General features: G+C 49.3%; 1 protein-coding gene across 1 annotated transcript in view; it reads left to right on the forward strand.

The window, feature by feature from the left end:
• The first annotated feature begins 3,506 nt into the window (after positions 1 to 3,506).
• Positions 3,507 to 18,643, forward strand: part of sdk2b (sidekick cell adhesion molecule 2b) — a 292,173-nt gene continuing 277,036 nt past the window's right edge. Inside the window, exon 1 of the mRNA XM_064323396.1 lies at positions 3,507 to 5,526. Within this exon, the coding sequence (XP_064179466.1) occupies positions 5,391 to 5,526 (136 nt within the window). The 5' untranslated portion in view covers positions 3,507 to 5,390. The remainder of the gene's footprint in view (positions 5,527 to 18,643) is intronic.

Consider the following 18,643-nt stretch of genomic DNA (forward strand, 5'->3'; position numbering starts at 1 on the left):
CACTGTGGCGGATGCAGTGGGGTGGCATTACCCGGTCAGAGGGCACTGTGGCGGATGGCAGCGGGGTGGCATTACTCAGTCAGAGGGCACTGTGGCGGATGCAGTGGGGTGGCATTACCCGGTCAGACGGCACTGTGGCGGCTGGCAGCGGGGTGGCATTACCCGGTCACAGGGCATTGTGGCGGATGCAGTGGGGTGGCATTACCCGGTCAGAGGGCACTGTGGCGGATGCAGTGGGGTGGCATTACTCAGTCAGAGGGCACTGTGGCGGATGCAGTGAGGTGGCATTACCCGGTCACAGGGCACTGTGGCGGATGGCAGCGGGGTGGCATTACCCGGTCAGAGGGCACTGTGGCAGATGGCGTGTCACACGCTACATTGGGGTGCCGCTTTGTGTCCTGTGCCGGTGCTGGGATGAGAGGCCTGCGTGGCCTGTGTGCAGTAACCCTCTCTCACCCATCTCTGCTCTTACTGTGACTGACGCTGCTGTCCACAGCAACACATACGCGCCTCTGTGTGTGTGTGTGTGTGTGTGTGTTTGTGCATGTGTTGGAGTGTGTGTGCCTGTGTGTGTGTGTGTGTTTGTGTGTGTGTATGTTTGTGCATGTGTTGGAGTGTGTGTGCCTGTGTGTGTGTGTTTCTGTGTGCATGTGTGTGTTTGTTTGAATTCGTGTGTGTGTGTGTGTTCGCATGTATGTGTGTGTGTGTATGTTGTGTGTATCTGTGTGAGTGTGAGTGTGCTTGTGTGTGCATGTGAGTATGTTGTATGTGTGTGAATTTGCATGTGTTGGAGTGTGTGTGCCTGTGTGTGTGTATGTTTGTGCATGTGTTGGAGTGTGTGTGCCTGTGTGTGTGTGTGTTTGTGTGTGTGTTTGCCGGTCTGAGTGCATCTGCACCTTTCCCAGTACACACGCCCAGCATGAGTGAAGCTCCCAGCTATTGATCAGCCAGCTGTCAGAGCGCGTCTCAACTGATTTCATAGACTGATGCCCTTTGTTGTACAAAGCCATTTTTATTTTATTTTTCCCTCCTTCTAGTTCTTTCTTTCTTTATCCTCCTTCTCCTTCTTCATCTCCCTATCTGTCTCTCTTTCTCTATCTTCTGCCACTTAAAGTGTCTCGAAAAGCTCTACTAGCTATGTTCATTTTGGGAGGAGAAAAGAGGAGAGGAGAGGAGATTAAAGGAGAGGGGAGGAGAGGAGAAGGGAAGGGAGGACAGAAGAGGGGAGGACAGGAGAGGACAGGAGGGGAGAAGAAAGGAAAGGGGAGGAGAGGAGAAGAAGGAGGAGGAGAGAGGAGAGAGCGGTAGCTCGACATCACTGGATGGTGCTGGAGAGGAGAGAAGAGACTGGGGGGGGGGGGGAGCAGAGCATGAGGGCTGGGTTGAGGGCCCTCCAGGGGAGCCCTGGGGCCCTGTACCTCCCTGCTGCAGCTGCAGGGGGAGAACGAGGGGGAGGCCGCCACCCTGCCCAAACACCTGAGAGCCTGACACCAGAGTCACTGTTTAGTTCTATTACTGCTGCTGCTACTACTACTACTACTACTACTACTGTACTACTAAAGGGGGGGGGGGGGGGGGGTTATTCAGTTATTCAGACTAAACATATACATAGTTCAATTGGGACCACAAACCGGAAATCTGGCACACCACCCTACTAACACACCAACGCTAGTACTGCTGTGGCTACTACTACTACTGCTACTACAGCTACTACTATTGCTATTGATACTACTACTACTACTACTACTACTGCTACTACAGTTACTACTATTGCTATTGATACTACTACTACTACCACTACTACTACTACTACTACTACTTCTACTACAGTTACTACCGCCATCACAACTCTTACTGCTACTTGTACTACTCTTTCTACTATCACACCACTGCTACTATTGTGTGTGTCACTATGTAGGTGTGTGTGTGTGTGTGTGTGTGTGTGTGCATGTGTGTATGAGTGGGTGCATGTGTATGCGTGTGTGTGTGTGTGTGCACATAAGTCTGATGGCGCATACTACTGTATTTCCATTCCCTCAATATAATTATTTAAATCAATACTGAGTAAAATAAGTAAATAAATAAATAATGATTACACATACACAACAAATATTATACATTCCTCCACCATGTTTTCAAATGTTTGGACTGGAATTGTTTCTGCACAAGTATTACCAACATTTTCACAGCTGTAATTGCTATTTACTGAGACTATTTACCAATTTACGGCAGCATCCTCCCCGTTAACCACGGTTGTCAAGAGACCGTAGAGAATAGGCAAAAAAAAAACAAAACAAAAAAACAAAAAAGGAATTGTGTGAGCTCAGAAAAACCTACTGAATTTCCTCCAAATCATCTTTCAGAGTTTATAAAATCTCCCCTCTTGCCCAGAGCAGGGCTGTAAATTGCTTAAAATCATAACTGTGGGCCTCTGAAATGCTTCAGGGGAAACCAGAGCGCGGTCCATCTTTGTTTTTGTGACGCTAACCCTCTTATTGAGTCCCTGCGAAGGTATTGTATTTTTTCTGATGGGGAAAATAACTGAGAGTGGCGCGAGACAGGGTAGGAGACGGAGTGGAGAGGACAGGAGAGGCGGAAATTACTGCAGTTTATTTTTTTTAAAAAGTATTATTATTGCTCACCGTCCCGCAGGTGGAACCGCGTCATGAAAACATGTGCGGAGCTAGCGGGGGGAATTACCGATTCCATAAAGCGGGAGGGAAGGGGATGGGGAGTGGAGAAGAAAAAAAAAACAATTTTAAAAGCGTTGAGCAACGGGAGCCGGTGTGTTTGCACCGTCACCATCTCCTCCGTATTTTCTTACGGCAGAAGTCTGTAAGGCTGACGGAGGAAACTGCTTGCAATTCAAAGACGCGCCTATCTCCCCGGATCAAAGCGCAAACTTTTCCTCGGGTTCTATTACCCGGGATTGCCCACAGCTAGATTGAAATTCCCTTGCAGCGTGTCTGCTTTACGCTGTTTGAATATTTAAAATAACCTATGTAATTGTCATCATTAATAAATCGCTACATTTTTATGCTCCAGGTGGTGATGTATTGTGATTACTTTTTATCGTTTTTTCTTCCACAGAAAAACCGTGCTTTTTCATGAATGAGACGTGTTGAATTTATACATATTCACGATTGAATATAATAGATTATATTGAGCAGCCCAATTTACCAGCTGGCAACATTCTACCACCACTGTCGAAAGCATGGCTATAGCTGATTTTTCAGTTTATTTGAATTTACCAAATTTACCAATTATCTAATAGCCTACAGCCGTAATTTTATGGATTATTGTATATTGATCTGTTGTAATTGCATCATAATTGTTTTAAAACATATATTTGCGGATCTTCATTTTGAATATCACGATAAATAGTTGTCTGTACAAAAAAAAAAAGAAAAAAGATCTGTCTGTAGTCCATCATCGCTCTGCCAGTCATCGTGTAAAATTGTTACTCTACCTTGATTGATTGATTGACTAATTGATTGTTGATTTATTGAGTACGTTGTGGTTGTTGACTGCATGACGGAGTTCTTAGCCTGCATTTGCAGACAAGCTACGCAGGCACAAGAGATCGAATCAGCCATTTGTTTGTATTAATGGCAGGATATTTTTGCTGTTGGACGATGTCCAGTAGTAGCTTCTGAGAGAAGAGCAGTCGTCTCCAGATTGCGGATTGGATTACTTGATGACTGACAGGAATTCTCACCACACGCGACCCCCATTGACTTGGATCATGTCTGGTTCGCATTCATAAAATGAGCTCACAACGGTTGTTTATTTTACAATTGGCTAGTACTTATAATGCAGTCGCATATCAAAATCCTCCAGGTAACCTTCAACTGATGAGTAATTTGAAATTTTTAGCAAATTGAGAGTATTCAGATAAAAGTAATTACAGCATAGCCTACGCTGCATTCTTAACGTGGCTGAACTGAACATTGTGTGAAATGATAAGTGCGATGGAATCACGGGCTGTGTTGTGTAATTATTTGTTCATTTAATATAATCGTTGAAAATTTTGAAAGAGCTTTTTGCCAGAACGTTTGCCAGCTATGTTTACGCACGTATGTTTCAACCGGTTCGCTACAGGATACATTCGGTGTTTTATTGTACTTCACCGCGCGATGGCAACCTCCCACACTCGCGCGGAGCCTTCAGGATGAAGACTCGAATGCACGCGCTCCTTGCTCAGATGTGGCTGAGGACTCTGCTTTCAAGGCATGCAGACGGACCGACTCCTCCGCTGCCCGAAACTATGACAGCTTGACTATTTTTGTTTCTTTCCCTTTCCTCGTTTCCCTAGTTAGTTGAAGATCTTAATTGTAATGTACTGATTTAGTTCAATCAAATCTTTGCTTTTCTCCAAGCAATGCGCGGGAGAGCAGACAGCGCCTTTGAAACTTGCCGATGTTAGAAGCATCTACTCAGTATCCTCCAGTAACCGACCCGGAGAGCGTCAAGGTCCCCGCTCGCTCGTCATCTGGACCGAGCAGCAAGAGAGTGGGTCGCTTTACCGAACCTAACAAGGGAACCAAGACAGAGGATACCCTCACATCAAGCGAGACTATCGCATTCACAAACAAAAGTCTTATCCAATATTGAAACTTTGTGGAGTTGGAGAAAGCGCCGAGGTCTGTTGGTAATCATAATATGTATTTTCTGTTATAAAAATGAACTACCGCACTTGATTAAAATATTTCTACGTATCGCGAAAACGTAAAAATATGATGAGCTATGCTGCAACAATGAATTTTGTCGCTGAGTGAATTTTCATTTTTATTGTATCGCTTTCCGGCATGGCATATTGAAGGAGATTACATTACGTACCTGCGATTTAATTTTACAACACGGTGTTTAGCATTTTGGGAAAACGAAGAAAAAGAAGAACATGCTTTGGATGTAATGACTCGTAGAAATATTTGGCTCGCATCCTACGTTCTGACAACACGTTGAGATTCGTGCTAAAACCCGGACCGTCAACAAGCCCGGGATTAACTGTCAATTTCGCTTAAAAGAAGAAAGTAGAAGAAAAAGAGCTCCTGCATAGATTTTTGTATCGCTGCTTCTGATTGTCCGTCTGTGATCTTCGAAACGGGCTGTATGTATAACTGGTTTGGATAAAACGTGGTTGTTTTAAGTACGGACTCTGTCATTGCCTTACGCGTGAAGACACAATCTTGCGCTAACTCGCTGGAGACACCGCGGCGTGTGTGTTGCTGTACGGGACTGGCGAGCCCGCTCGTCTTCGTCTGGATCCGCATTCTCGCACCAGCGCTCATAGACTGGCCGGCGAGCCACACGCTCACCAAAAAGATACATCATCCGGGCACACGCATACACACACTCTCGCAGGGACAACTCCGAGAGGACTGAGCAACATGTATCCAACGTGCCGGACACACGCTGTTGGTTTAGCCCGGCTATGGGCAATGTTAGGGGTTTCGGCAGGACTGAAGTGGCGGTCGAGTTGGATTCTATTGTTTTCCGTCTTCATCCACTACACAAGGGCTCAAGGTAAGTGCTCTATTTACCACACTTGCCGTTAGAGATACGGTGATTTCTCACAGCGGTACAGATTAATTGTCTCTTGTAAACTACTGCATGTAGGCTGTGCACGCGCGAATTACCGTGAATATCCGTGTAAGGGACGCAACACACACGAACTGAGGGTTGTACATTCTGGATATCACGCTGGAATTTGTTCTGTGTTTCTGTCCTGCTTGCTAAATCTCGCTTGGATGTAGTCTCTCTCTCTCTCTCTCTCTCTCTCTCTCTCTCGCGCGCTCATTTAAATGACCCCCCCCCACACACACACCGCCCGCACACCCCCATCCAAGGTTTTTATGTGAAATGGAGAAAAACCGTATGGTGTCTGCTTAACTTCCCTCAGGAGAGCGAGATGCAAAGCTGTGTTTACTCTGTAAGGGCAATTTGGGTATGTTTTAGGGCCTACTTTTCCTGAACAGTGGGTCAAGGTCAAACAGATGTATTTTTGAAAGTACCCTCTGAGCATCAAAAGATAATGGTCCTCAACCTAGGATGTATTTTAGGGTAAAAACCTTTATATCTTTGTCGAAAAAAAAATGTTACCACGAACAACAAGTTGCACAACAACAGCAGTGCAACTTGAATGAACCATTGCACTTGAACAGTTACTGAAAACTAATCATATAATGAAATGTGTGTGTGTTTGCGCAGAAGCACGCGCACGCGTGTGGGTGGGGGGGTATTTGTCAATATGTACACCAAACCCATGTAAAGTTACCTCTAGGATATTAAACCCTATTCGCTATGCTTCAGTCAACGTAAAAGTGTTGTTGGGTTAATGCATTTCGGAGAACCAGTTGTGAATTTTTAAGTGGCGGCTGTTGAAGCTGATGGGGTTGCCTTTTTCCCGCGTTGCGGAACCCGTGTCAGACCTGCGCTGAAGCCGGAGTTCGCGTTTGACTCTCGGCAGCGGGAAGCAAGGGTCTTAATTAAAAATCCCAACTTAATTAATCAGGCTGGCACCGTGGAGAGGAATACACAAGCAGGATAATGTGTACAAATGTATAAAAATACCCCCAGAATAACAGCTGCAGGATTCTGTAGGTTTTACTGCCGCCACAACCATTCCCCCCCCCCCCCCCACCCACCCACCACTCACCCCTCACACCCTGACCTATGTTTGTGAGCTGCCCAGTGGACTGCGTACTGAGGCACTTTTTGCCTCAGTACGCTAAGTTTAATGATCTGAAGTGGAGGAAAAGTTTTTTTAATTGAAATAAAATAAAATTTTTTATTGAGGAACATGTGTTCAATGTGTTGTGGACCCCTACTCTCTGCCACGAACAGGACAAAAACAAACAAACAAAAACTTATGTGCGGGGAGGGTGGGAGCAGGGGTACTGGCCCCACCCCCTGCCCTCTTTGGCATGTGATTGGGCGTCTTGGTGTGTGTATTAGTATTGGCATATCTTTCTCACGTCTTTGCGATGTCGGCCATGGTGCGGCGACGGGCGATGCGGGTGAAGAACCCTTCTCCCTCCTGTGCTTCACATCTGCTGCAGGGCATGCTGGGTAGTTGCTGGATTCACTTATGGAAGCAATGGCGGTGATGGATGAGCGTCACCTGTGAGATACAATAAGCTAATTGCTAGCCCACGTTCTCTCTCTCTCTCTCCACATAATGCAGCTTGGTTAAAACAAGCCTGAGGTACGGCGGATAGCCGTCTTTCCTGCGCTTGAAAGGCTCGTCTCTGACGTTTACTGCAGTTCGGTAACTCGCGCATCGGCGGGATTGCGATTGTGACAGCGGCGCCTCTCCGGAGGTCCGCTTCCAGGAGAAAGAGGGCTGTGGGTCGGCGCTCGGTCCCGAAAGGTCCCCTCTACACGGCCCCTGTATGAGGTGGACGAGCGCCGCGGGAGGGGGGGGGGGGGGAATTAATCGGGCGTTTTTCTCAGTTTCCCCCGCGCGGTACGTGCGTGACCCGCGGCCTGAGCGTCGCTGCTGGGCGAGAGAGAGAGGAGCGAGGTTTCGCCGCGGGTCCGACGCACTGAGGTTTCTCTCTTTTCGCGGGGGGGGGGGGGGGATAATTGCATTTGGGCGTGCTCTTGTAATCTAAACGAACGTGTTTTGTCACGTCGTGTTTGGCTGCTGAGATTTCCGTCCTGTGGCGTTTCGGCGTTTCTGGTTTTTTTTACGCCTCTCGTCTCCGAGGCGACGGCGTTCAGGGCTGCCGGTGTGCAGACCGACGTGCCGCCTGTCCCCCCAGCAGACCTCGTTCATTCCGCTGCCGATGTCTCTCTGGAGAACACAGGTTCTCCCCGGTCTCCTCCCCTTCGCTGGAGCCGTCTGCGAGGCTGGTCTTGTCGCGCGCTCAGAAGCGGCTCGCGGTTCAGGCGCGTCCGTCTGCCGCGCGGCCTGGGTGTGTCAGCGAGTCGGCCCGCTCCGTCACTCAGATTCCTGGCGCGGCGGGAGGTCTCCGCCGGGACGCGTACCGCCGTGCGCTCGCCGCTGTGCGTTTGGCCCGACCGACTGAACGGCTAAACCTCGCGCGCGTCAGAGAACAAGGGCTGCTTCAGAAGAAGACGTGGGTCTCGTGGGATACCAGCGACAAGGGGGGGGCGGGGGCGGGGGCGGGGGCGGGGGGGTGATGGAAAGCTGGATGGATGGAGATGAGGGAGAGGAGAGAGAGAGAGAGAGAGGGGTGCCCTCTCATTCTCTCAGAGGTGAGAGTTCATCCGGTGAGCCCTCTGTACACGTGCATTTAAAAGGCACTTAAATTTTAAAGCAGCCGGTGAATAAATGCGAGCGCGGTCCTGTTGTATTTCCCGTTACCCGCGCGCAGTGCATTTCATTAGTCTCGCTGCCTGCAAGAGATGTGATGATGATGGTGATGGTGATGATGCTGGGGATGGATTTTAAAAATTTGCTAGTGCGGGGATTTGTCATTTATCTGACTGGACTGGCGGCTGATTGGCTGCTCCCTGTGGAGATGCAGATGTTTGCAGAGGGATGGAGATGGGGGAGGGGCATTGCCAGTTCGCGGCAGGTAATGAATCGGGGAAAATTCACCCGCCTCTAACACACATTACTGTGGAAGGGACAGCTTGTGTGCCTATCCCCCCCCCCCCACCCCGGGGAACACTGTGTTCATACTGACCCTGACGCCCCCTTCCGCTTTATTTTCCTTTAGCTAATCCCTGATTGACAGCAGGTCACTGTCCTCCAACCCCCCCTCCCCCAGTCCATGGTGGTTCGCTCACACACTGTACAAAGACTGTAAACAAACATACACATGAACACACACATGCTTGAGCACGCACACACACGCACACACTACACACAGACTGTAAACAAACACCCTCACACACACACACACACCCTCACACACACATGCACAAACACCCTCACACACACACACACACACACACACACGCTTGCATACACACACACGCACACACTACACACAGACTGTAAACAAACACGCACGCACACACACACACACACACAGACTCATACACTACACACAGACTGTAAACAAACACCCTCACACACACACACACACACACACACACACACTCACACTACCCCGCTTTCTCAGCTCTGCACAGTTACCCCATGCGGAGGGGTGTTAGGGCGGTGCAGAGGGCAGTAGGGCCTGGCACCAGGCAGCTCTGGCGCCTTCTTTAGAGGTGGATGTGAGTCGCAGTGGAGCCCTGTCCTTTAATCCACCTGAGATTACCTGGCGGAGTCTGCTGGGGGGACGCGGCTATGACGGCTGCGCATCGCCATGGCAGCCCCCTGAGCACACGCGTGTGGCTGCCTCTGCTGAGGCCACCGCTCGCATAACACGCGCAGGAAGATACACCGTCCTTTATGTGTGTGCGCGTGTGTGTGTGTGTGTGTGTGTGTGTGCTGGTGCGTGGTGTGTGCTGTGGCGTGCGTGCGCGTGTGTGTGTGTGTGTGTGTTGCTGTGTGGGGGTGTGTGTGTGTGTGTGTGTGTGTGTGTGTGTGTGCGTGTGTGTGTGTGTGTGTTTGCGTGTTGTTGTTGTGTGTAGTGCTGTGTCCCTGTACTAGTACTCTGAAGCTTTATCTGGCTCATGCATAAGATCAGGGAGTTTTAATCACACAGTGGCTTTGGTCTTTTTACACAAGGGCCCTTTGCAGTAAGTATGAGGGATTATCCAATGCAATCATCAGACTTAAAGATTGGGAAATGGCTGACTGCTGTCAAGCTGCATAATATATCAAGGAAGGAAAATCATATTGGCCTTTTCTGGCAGAATGTCATTGTGTACAGATTAATGCCTGATGCGCGTGCACACACACACGCGCACGCACGCATGCATGCCGGCACACACACACACACACTCAGTTCTTAAAGATGCATATCTTAGAGATATCGTCACTGACCTATTTCGCCAAGGCACCAGACAGGGAGCTGATTCCTGAGAATAACATTACAATGAAGGGACCATTTTACACAGGGTGCAAAGACACCTGCTGCAGTCCCTCTCTCTCTCTCCCCCTCCTTCCGTACCTTCCTTTCTTCCCTCTCTCCCTACCTCCCCCTCTTTCTCTTCCTACCTCCCCTTTCCTCTCTTGCTCCTTACTTCCCAGCCTCTCTCTCTCTCCTTCCACCCCTCTTCCTTCCTCTCCTTACCTGACGCTTTTTTCTCTCTCCGTACCTCCCTCTCTCTCTTCCTCTTTCTCTTCCACCTGCTGCGGTCTCAATGTCTCTTTCTCTCCCTCCTTCCCTACCTTCATTTCCTCTTTCACTGCCTACCTCCCCCTATTTCTCTCCCTCCTTCTCCCTCTTTCTCTTCCTACCTCCCCCATTCCTCTCTTTCTCCTTACTTCCCCCTCTCACTTTCTCTCCCTACCTCCCCCTGTCCCTTCCTCTTCTCACCTCCCTCTCTTTTTTTTTCTCTCTCCCCACCTCCCCCTGTCCCTTCCTCTCCCTCGTTTCTCTCCTGTGCACACACAGGCATATTGTTTCCAGGCTCGGGGATTTGTGGCCCGCTTGTTAAAGCTGGTTTTAGGCTTTAATATTGTGTAATGTGCGGGGAGAAGAGTTACTCCAGGGGCGGCGGAGGCAGAACGCTCGTTTTGTAACTCGCTCTGTCCTTTTTTAAAACATTTTTTTACGAGCGTGAAGCGGAGAACGCGGCGGCTCGCAGGACGCGCGGCCGTCCTCAGCCTGAGCGCTCGCGCTGCTTTGAACGCGCTCTCCGCTCCCCGTTTTCGTGTTTCTCTGAAGCCGTCGAGCGCATTGTGTCAGAGCTAATCCTCACTTTTGTGACAGGCCCGGCTTTGAAGTTACATAACTGGCGGATGACGCCTGCCAGGGGTTGACAAAGATTCTCTGGGTTTTTTGTTTTTTCCCCCCTAATCTTCCATCATGTAAGGATGTCCAGCTAGTCAGTGGTGTCGGCGATCTGGGGATTGGGGCCTGGTTCTGAACTGCTTTTGGTGATCTGGGTATGGACCTTGTTCTGAACGCCGTTTGGCGTTGTGGGTTTTAGGGATCCTCCTTCTGATCTCCTTTAGGTGATCAGGGGTTTGGGCCTGGTTCTGATCTCCTTTTGGTGGTTTAGGGATTGGACCTGGTCCTGAATGCTGTTTGGTGGTCTGGGGTTGGACCTGGTTCTGTCCGCGGTTTGGTGATCTGGGTTTTTGGGAGGGGGGGTCTGGATCTGAACCCTTCAGGCGATCTGGCTCTTGTATTCTGGGCCTGGTGAACGGGTGGCTGTGAGCCTGGCCTCCTCGTTTCCCGCTGTTTGCCCGCGTGCATTATTAAACAGCGCCGTGACCCAGAGAGCACCCACTGGCCCAGTAAACTGGAAACCACGGCAACCGCGGTCAGACGGGCCACGCCCTCTTCATTCTCGATACAGAGAACCGCTCCCGCTGACCCGTTTGCCTGAACATCCGGCGCGGAGAAACAGTGCCGTCGAAATTAATGCGGCTAATCATTTTTAATTCTTTGTTATCCGTGTACATGACGTGGTGCTTAGTCAAGTGCTCTGCGTTAATGGCCTTCCTCGGGGGACGAGGGGCAGTTCAGCAGCGTTTGATTCAAGGATTTGTACCCGCAGCCTCCTGGTTACCGGTGCAGAGCCCTGACCCCTGTTGTGCGCTGCGGCGAATGTGAGCTGATAGTCCTGCGGGTTGCAGTGTGCAGTCTTGTCTTGTGCTGAATGCAGGCTGCCGCGCTCGGCTCTCTGCTTGCTGTATTATAACCTATTGTTTTCTCAGCGTGGCAGTGAATCACTCAATCCGGTGCAGAGAACAAAAGCCTTGAGTTTGGATCTCATCACAGCCAGCTTCCACACTTCAGAGGAGTGTCTGTGTGTGTGTGTGTGTGTGTACATGCGTGCGTGCACGTGCATATATATGCGTGTGTATATGTGTGTGAGTGTGTGTGCGTGTACGTGTGTGTGTGTGTGTTTGTGTGTGTGTGTGTGTGTTTGTGTGTGTGTGTGTGTACGTCTGTGTGTGTGTGTGAGAGAGTCTTTTGAAGTTTACAGTTCCATTAGTACACTGATGGCGCTGTGGCCTGATCATAGCTGTGAGCTGTGCCTCACACAGAGAGCTGACACCCTGGTCTGCCCTGTCTCATCCCATCTGAGGGGTGTCCCTGCCCAGTGCCCCCTTAAAACACCCCCAGGCGCTCCGCTCTGGGGCCGCTGCCCCAACACATCAGCCTCAAAGCGGCCGAACATCAGAGGGGCTCTATTCCCGCGGGGATCAGCCGAGAGGAGACTTCTCTCTCCCACAGTTTCGGAGTGGCAGTTAGGAACAGGGGCTGCCTTCTCTACCGCAGCCTGTGGGAATAGACAGCCATGTTTGCTAATGCTATGTTAGCACCTGACTGAGGATAGCTCGCCATGTTTGCTAATGCTATGCTAGCACCAGGTTGAGAAATGTCAGCCATGTTTGCTAATGCTATGCTAGCACCAGGTTGAGAAATGTCAGCCATGTTTGCTAATGCTATGCTAGCACCAGGCTAAGAATAGCCCACCATTTTTGCTAATACTATGTTAGTTCCAGGCACATAATAGATGTGATTGCTAATGCTATGCTAGCACCAGGTTGAGAAAGGTAATCTTACGTTTGTTAATACTGTGTTAGCACCAGGCAGAGAACAGCCCGCCATGTTTGCTAATGTTTTGTTAGCGCCAGGTTGAGAATAGCTGGCAATGTTTGCTAATGCTACGTTATTACCAGGCTGAATGGCCAGCTGCTGTCCCTTTGCGTACAGGACCGTTGTGTGTGTGGGTTCATTGAGGCTTTTTCTAGTAGTATAAAAATGAAATTGGCAGTTGGTAATGACTCCGGTGGACTCACGGGACTCATATGTTGAACCACTCCTCTAATCGCTGTAATGGCTGGCCCTTAAGGGAAAAACGTGTGTGTGTGTGGTGTGTTTGTGTGTGTGTGTTGCTGTGTGGGTGTGCGTGCAAATACGTCTGTGTGTGCGAGTGCCTTTGTGCATCTGTGCGCGCGGGGGAGTGTGTGTGCGCCAGTGTGTTTTTGCGCGTGCGTTTATAACGGCTGTGCTCTCAGGCATGGCCTCAATTGATTAAGCTGGTCACCTCTCCTGCAATGTGCGTCTCATTAAGCCACCGTGCGCCCCCCCCCCCCCCCCCACCCCACCCAGCGCACACCCACCGCAATTCCTCTTCAGAGGGGCCTGTTTGCCAGCCATCCACGGAAAATAATGGAACATTCTTCCTGCTAGGATTAATCAACTATAACCATATGCTACCATACGCAATTACAGTGCAATTTTGACCGAGGGAAACATCTGTTGCCATTTGAAGGGACAGAATAAGAATGTAATTGCCTTAACTTTGATTTGTCGGAGCGCTTCCGTGCGATGGGGGAATACGCCTGCGCCTCGCGTCGCGACGTCGCAAAAGGACGAGGGAGATATTCGGTCTCTTAAAGGGACGGGCGCTCAGAAGGGCCTTCGGGAAGCGACCCCCCCGTGGCCTTGTGCAGATGCCAGCGGCGTTCAGGCCGTGGATGTTTAGTCTGCCGAGTCAAACAACGGAATTTTGTTTTTGTGCGGGGTGAGCGGCGGGTGTGGGCGGAGGGGCCGTTCGCTGTTCGTCATTCCCGCCAAAACGCGCGAAGCCGACCACCTGGTTTTCAGCGCCGGCTGCGTCTTATGGGGATTTTGCTTTTTCTTTTTTTCTTTTTTTGACAGGCATTAACGCTAATCCGCGAGATAATGCAGTCACTTGGATGTCTGAAATCCTGAATGTTCGCTATCGCTTTGAATCAGTCTGCCTCCGTGTTTGCCCTTCTTTTATCACTCCGTCTCTGTAAAAAACCGCTGCATTTTTTTTGACACTGTGGGTTGAAATTTTTCAACTCGGGTGCGCAGTGCTGGTTACATCTAAATCTGCGATGTCAAAGCAGGTATTTTTCCATTGACAGCTCAGGCTGTATAGAGAGAAAAACACAGACGGCGCTTTCTAGAAAACATCAAACTGTTGATTTATTACATGAATGCATGACGCACGATAAGCACAGACCTTTCGGCAACAGCTTTTTATTCAGTGTGGTAAACATGAGAAAAATACTCGAGGGTTGAGCACAGAGTATGGTTTTGTACATTAGCACGCTGAAGAAGGCTCTTGCCAAAATGTATGTGCTTACCATGCTTTATACAGTTTTGGGATTCAGCGCCCGATTATTAATAAAATAGGGTTCATTTGAGCATGGTTTTATCTTTTATTGATGGCTCAGGCAGTATACCTGTAACGACATCACTGATTGGGCGTGGCCGGCAGTGCTTTCGGGCTTAAAATGTTACCCTGCAGAGAGCGGTACAACAGCAGTCTTCTGCCCTGTGTGGACTTAGCTCTTTAAATCCAGCACATGGGCTATACCTGCTTTGACCCATTGCTGTGGTGATTCCTTTTTCCCCAAAAAAAATTCCAGTTTGCTGATGACGTTCTTTTCCAAACGTTTAAGAATCTGCTGGCGAGCGCTCGTCTTGGCGAGTAGACGGCTCCGCCCACTAGTCCGTGCCCCCCCCCCCCGGCTGCTGATGCATGATATCGCTCCTGGACATCAGACCAGCTCTTCTGCCTGGTCCAGATGTGAAATGCCCCACACTGCACACCAACCGTGAGAGAGAGAGAGAGAGAGAGAGAGAGAGAGAGAGAGAGTGGGCCTGTGCCTGTGCCTGAAGCAGGCTTGCTTCTGTTTCACACCCTGTTGATTTTCATCCCCGGTGAAAACCCTTACAAATTGCCTGCGTGTTTCCCTACGTAAATACAACTGACATATAAACTTTACGGTTTTCTGTGTGAAAAAGCATTTTAAAGTTTTTCAAGTTTTTCTTTAAAAAAAAAAAAACTTTGACAGAGATCCCCCAGCTATCCAAGGGATGTTTTTTTATTTTTTTTGGTTGTGAAAAGTTGTGGAAATGTTTTGTAATGCAGCATTGTAACAGTGTTTCAGTAATGTAACATTGCGACAATGTTTCAGCAATGTAACATTGTAACAGTGTTTCAGTAATGGACCGTTGTAACAGTGTTTCAGTAATGTGTTCTGCTTTCTGCCTGTGTTCAGTAGTGAGTTAGAATCGTTGTTCTTAATCCATCGGGAATCCTGAAATCGTGAAGCTAAGTGGTAGCTTAGTCTCTCCTGAAAGGGACATGTTTTATTCTTGTTATAATTAGCAGCAGATTGAAGGGAAGACAGTTCTTTGGATGACTAAGGACTGAATTGTCGGCTTGGTCAGAATACTGAGAGAGAGAGAGAGATTCATTCATTTAGTCTTCCTTTGAAAATATAAAATTCAACTTCTCTCGCAGAGAAGTTTTCAAGGAGCTTTGTCTGTCAGTTCACTTTTTTTTTGATGTGTCATGATTTTTCTTCTCCTGTCAGTTTGACATTCAGGAGCTGCCACTGGGATTGAGTTTGTCATGTGAACGGTAGGGGAAGTGTGCCTCGTCAGACGTTAGCCGACTTTCCAACGCGCGTTGCGGCTTTTTCTCCTGGTCTTACTGCAGTGGCGCTCCCCGATTTGTTTTTTGGGGAAAAAAAAAATGAGCTCGCCAAAAACCAACCCAGATTGTGTGTGTCTTTGCATGGAGCCTTTTCTCACTCCCAGCTGTTTCACAAATGTTGGGGAACGCCACGGAGAGACTTCCATCTGGCTACGAGGTAACATTATGTTCACAATGTTCACCAAACAAACTAACTGTTCCAAAATTGTTCCTAGTCGTGTGAAGAAAGCTTCTGGATAAATCAAATAAAAACTTACTGAACACTTCTGATGGTTTAAAGTTAGCCATGAAATACATTAATGGAGGATAGGCCTTGTGTCAAATTTTTTAAGAATAGTCTGAATACAAGTAGTTAAATTGAAGGGTCTTTGACCACTGCTAAGTCTCCTCCTAAAATTAACATGAATCTGCAGTTCATCTTCCTTTCATGAACTGAATAACCTCCCAAAACTGTTCCTGCAATGTTTTTCTTTTTTTTTCTGTATCTTAAAAAAAAAAACATTGATGGGGATAATTCAGAAACACGAAAATAAAGAAGAAGTGCTGGGAACATTCCCCTCAGGTTTTCTGGAATGTTCCGGGAGCTGTTGGCTGGGCCGTTGCTGGCGTTTTTGTCGGGCTCATTGTGTTATTGGGGGGGGGGGGAGATGCTGGCTGCACCAGCAGTGCTAAATGGGGAAGGCGCTCATGCGCGTCAAAAGGGGCTTCAGAGCGCGCGGCGCGCGGGACGCTAATTATCTAAGCGAGATGGATCTGTGCTCCCCCGAGCCCCCTGAAGACTCTATTACAGGCCCGTGTCTGGAATATTTGCCTCGCTCGCTCCTTTGAACTGAGTTGACGTTTAGGACACGGCGTCCCCCCCCCTTGCATCCCGGTGGGGGTTTGGGGGGGATGTGTATGATCCTCTTTTGGGGTTTGGGCGGGGGGGGGGGGGTTGATGAAGAGCTGTTTTGCGTGTCTGTATAGAGTTTGAGACGTCTGAAGGAAGTGCGCCTTCAGGGGTCCAGTGGAGGAAGAACAGGAGCTTCACCTGGGATCACCTTTACTCTCCCATCATGCCTCTCTAAACATTCGTAAATTAGGGAGGATCTTTGTATCTTTGCATATATTACACCATCGGGATGGCACTTGTACACGGTGATATGTTCATCGCAGAATTGTGTTTTTATTTCTATTTTTTGCACAATATTTATCTTGCAAAACACTGGTGAGCCAGCCACCCTCGCAGCTTGATTTGGAGAGCCCATTATCTGCTAGCAGGGAAATCATCCGACCACTCGCAGATTCTGTAGAACTACCAGATACTCAGCTCTGTATTATTAATGTTGAAAGTGCTGTCCATCTACCGGCGAAAGCATTGCAATTTTCTGTAGACTATGACTGTTTAAGGGGTGTGTTCGGGGGCGACGCTATGTCGATGGGTGTTCTGTACTGTCGTATAATACCAAGGGCTGGTTCATCAACTGGAGCCTCCTGTTGTTAGGAAGTAGAGAGGATGGAAGGACTGCAGGAGCTAACCATCTGGTTGCTCATATAGAATCTGTGGCATCAGCAGATCTTTCACGCAGACCGTGAGATGTGAGTCACACGGTGTGTGTGTGAGAGAGAGTGTGTGTATGTGTGTGTGAGTGTATGTTTCTGTATGTGTCTATATGTGGGTGTGTACGTGTGTGTGCGTGTGTGTGTGAGAGAAAGAGAGAGAGAGAAAGTGTGAGCGTGTGTGATTTGTCTGGAATGATATGAGCGGGGAAAGGGTGGCAGAGTGGAGGAGTGAAGGGCCAGAGAGGAGCAGTGCCTCGGCTCTCCCTGCCTGCTCCACCGTTCCCGCCACCCTCACCCCCCAATACCCCCACCCCTGGCTCTCCCTGCCTGCTCCACAGTTCCCCCCACCCTACCCACCCTGGCTCTCCCTGCCTGCTCCACAGTTCCCCCCACCCTCACCCCCGGCTCTCCCTGCCTGCTCCACAGTTCCCCCACCCTCACCCTATACCCCCACCCTGCTCTCTCCTGCTCCAAGTTCCCCCCTCACCCTGGCCTCCCTCCGAGCCTCCCTTCCTGTTCCCCAGCTATCTTCCTTTTTAGTCTCTCTGTAAGGCCACATGATCTCCCGGTTTTATTGTGTCTGGAGCCCTATATCAGGTAACCTTGGAGACGAACTGAGATATAAATACATAAGAAAATATGCAATGAAAAGAATGGGGGGGGGAGGGTGGGGTGGGCTGGGGAGGGGTATGATGGGTAATGTTGTATTGTGGTAAACTCTCCAATGAGGGGAAAATGCTGTCTTTCGTACTGTCATGTTGACTGTTATTGTGGTCTGTTGGGGGAAGAAAGCCCTGTACATGAGAGAACCTCAGCCTCTCTCTCTCTCTCTCTCTCTCTCCACAGTGAGCACCACCCCAAAAAACACTATTAAGCTGTCATCTGATTGTTTGCGCCGTTGTATTTTATCCCCCTGAACACTGGAGCGGGGACGAGCATTTGCATGATTTAATCCCTCACAAGAGCCTTCCGTTTCCTCACTGGCCCAGATTTTTATCTGAAGCATATTAAAAAGGGTCCCTTTTGTGGAACTGAGTAGAGCGCGGCTGGCTGTGGGTTCTTTTTTTGTTCTCCCGTCAGTGGAGCCAAGCCCCGGTGCAGGCTAGAGCGGGAGCCGATGTCCATGCGGTGGCTTCACCGCGTCGCCAGGAGGACGTGGGCTCGGATTTCGGGTGGAACACCTGTTGCTGTGTGCCTGGGAAAGGTTATTCACTTTTCCCAAAGCTCAGAGCCTCTGTGCACCAAGTCTGCCCTGAAGATCTACCGTCCTGTAGGTTCTCACTCCAGCCCTAACAAAGCACACCTCATTCAGCAGCTAGAGATCTACCGTCCTGTAGGTTTCCACTCCAGCCCTAACAAAGCACACCTCATTCAGCAGCTAGAGATCTACCGTCCTGTAGGTTTCCACTCCAGCCCTAACAAAGCACACCTCATTCAGCAGCTAGAGATCTACCATCCTGTAGGTTTTCACTCCAGCCCTAACAAAGCACACCTCATTCAGCAGCTAGAGATCTACCATCCTGTAGGTTTTCACTCCAACCCTAACACAGCACACCTCATTCAGCAGCTAGAG

This window comes from Anguilla rostrata, chromosome 2 (genome assembly GCF_018555375.3).
Source record: "Anguilla rostrata isolate EN2019 chromosome 2, ASM1855537v3, whole genome shotgun sequence".
Classification (NCBI taxonomy): domain Eukaryota; kingdom Metazoa; phylum Chordata; class Actinopteri; order Anguilliformes; family Anguillidae; genus Anguilla; species Anguilla rostrata.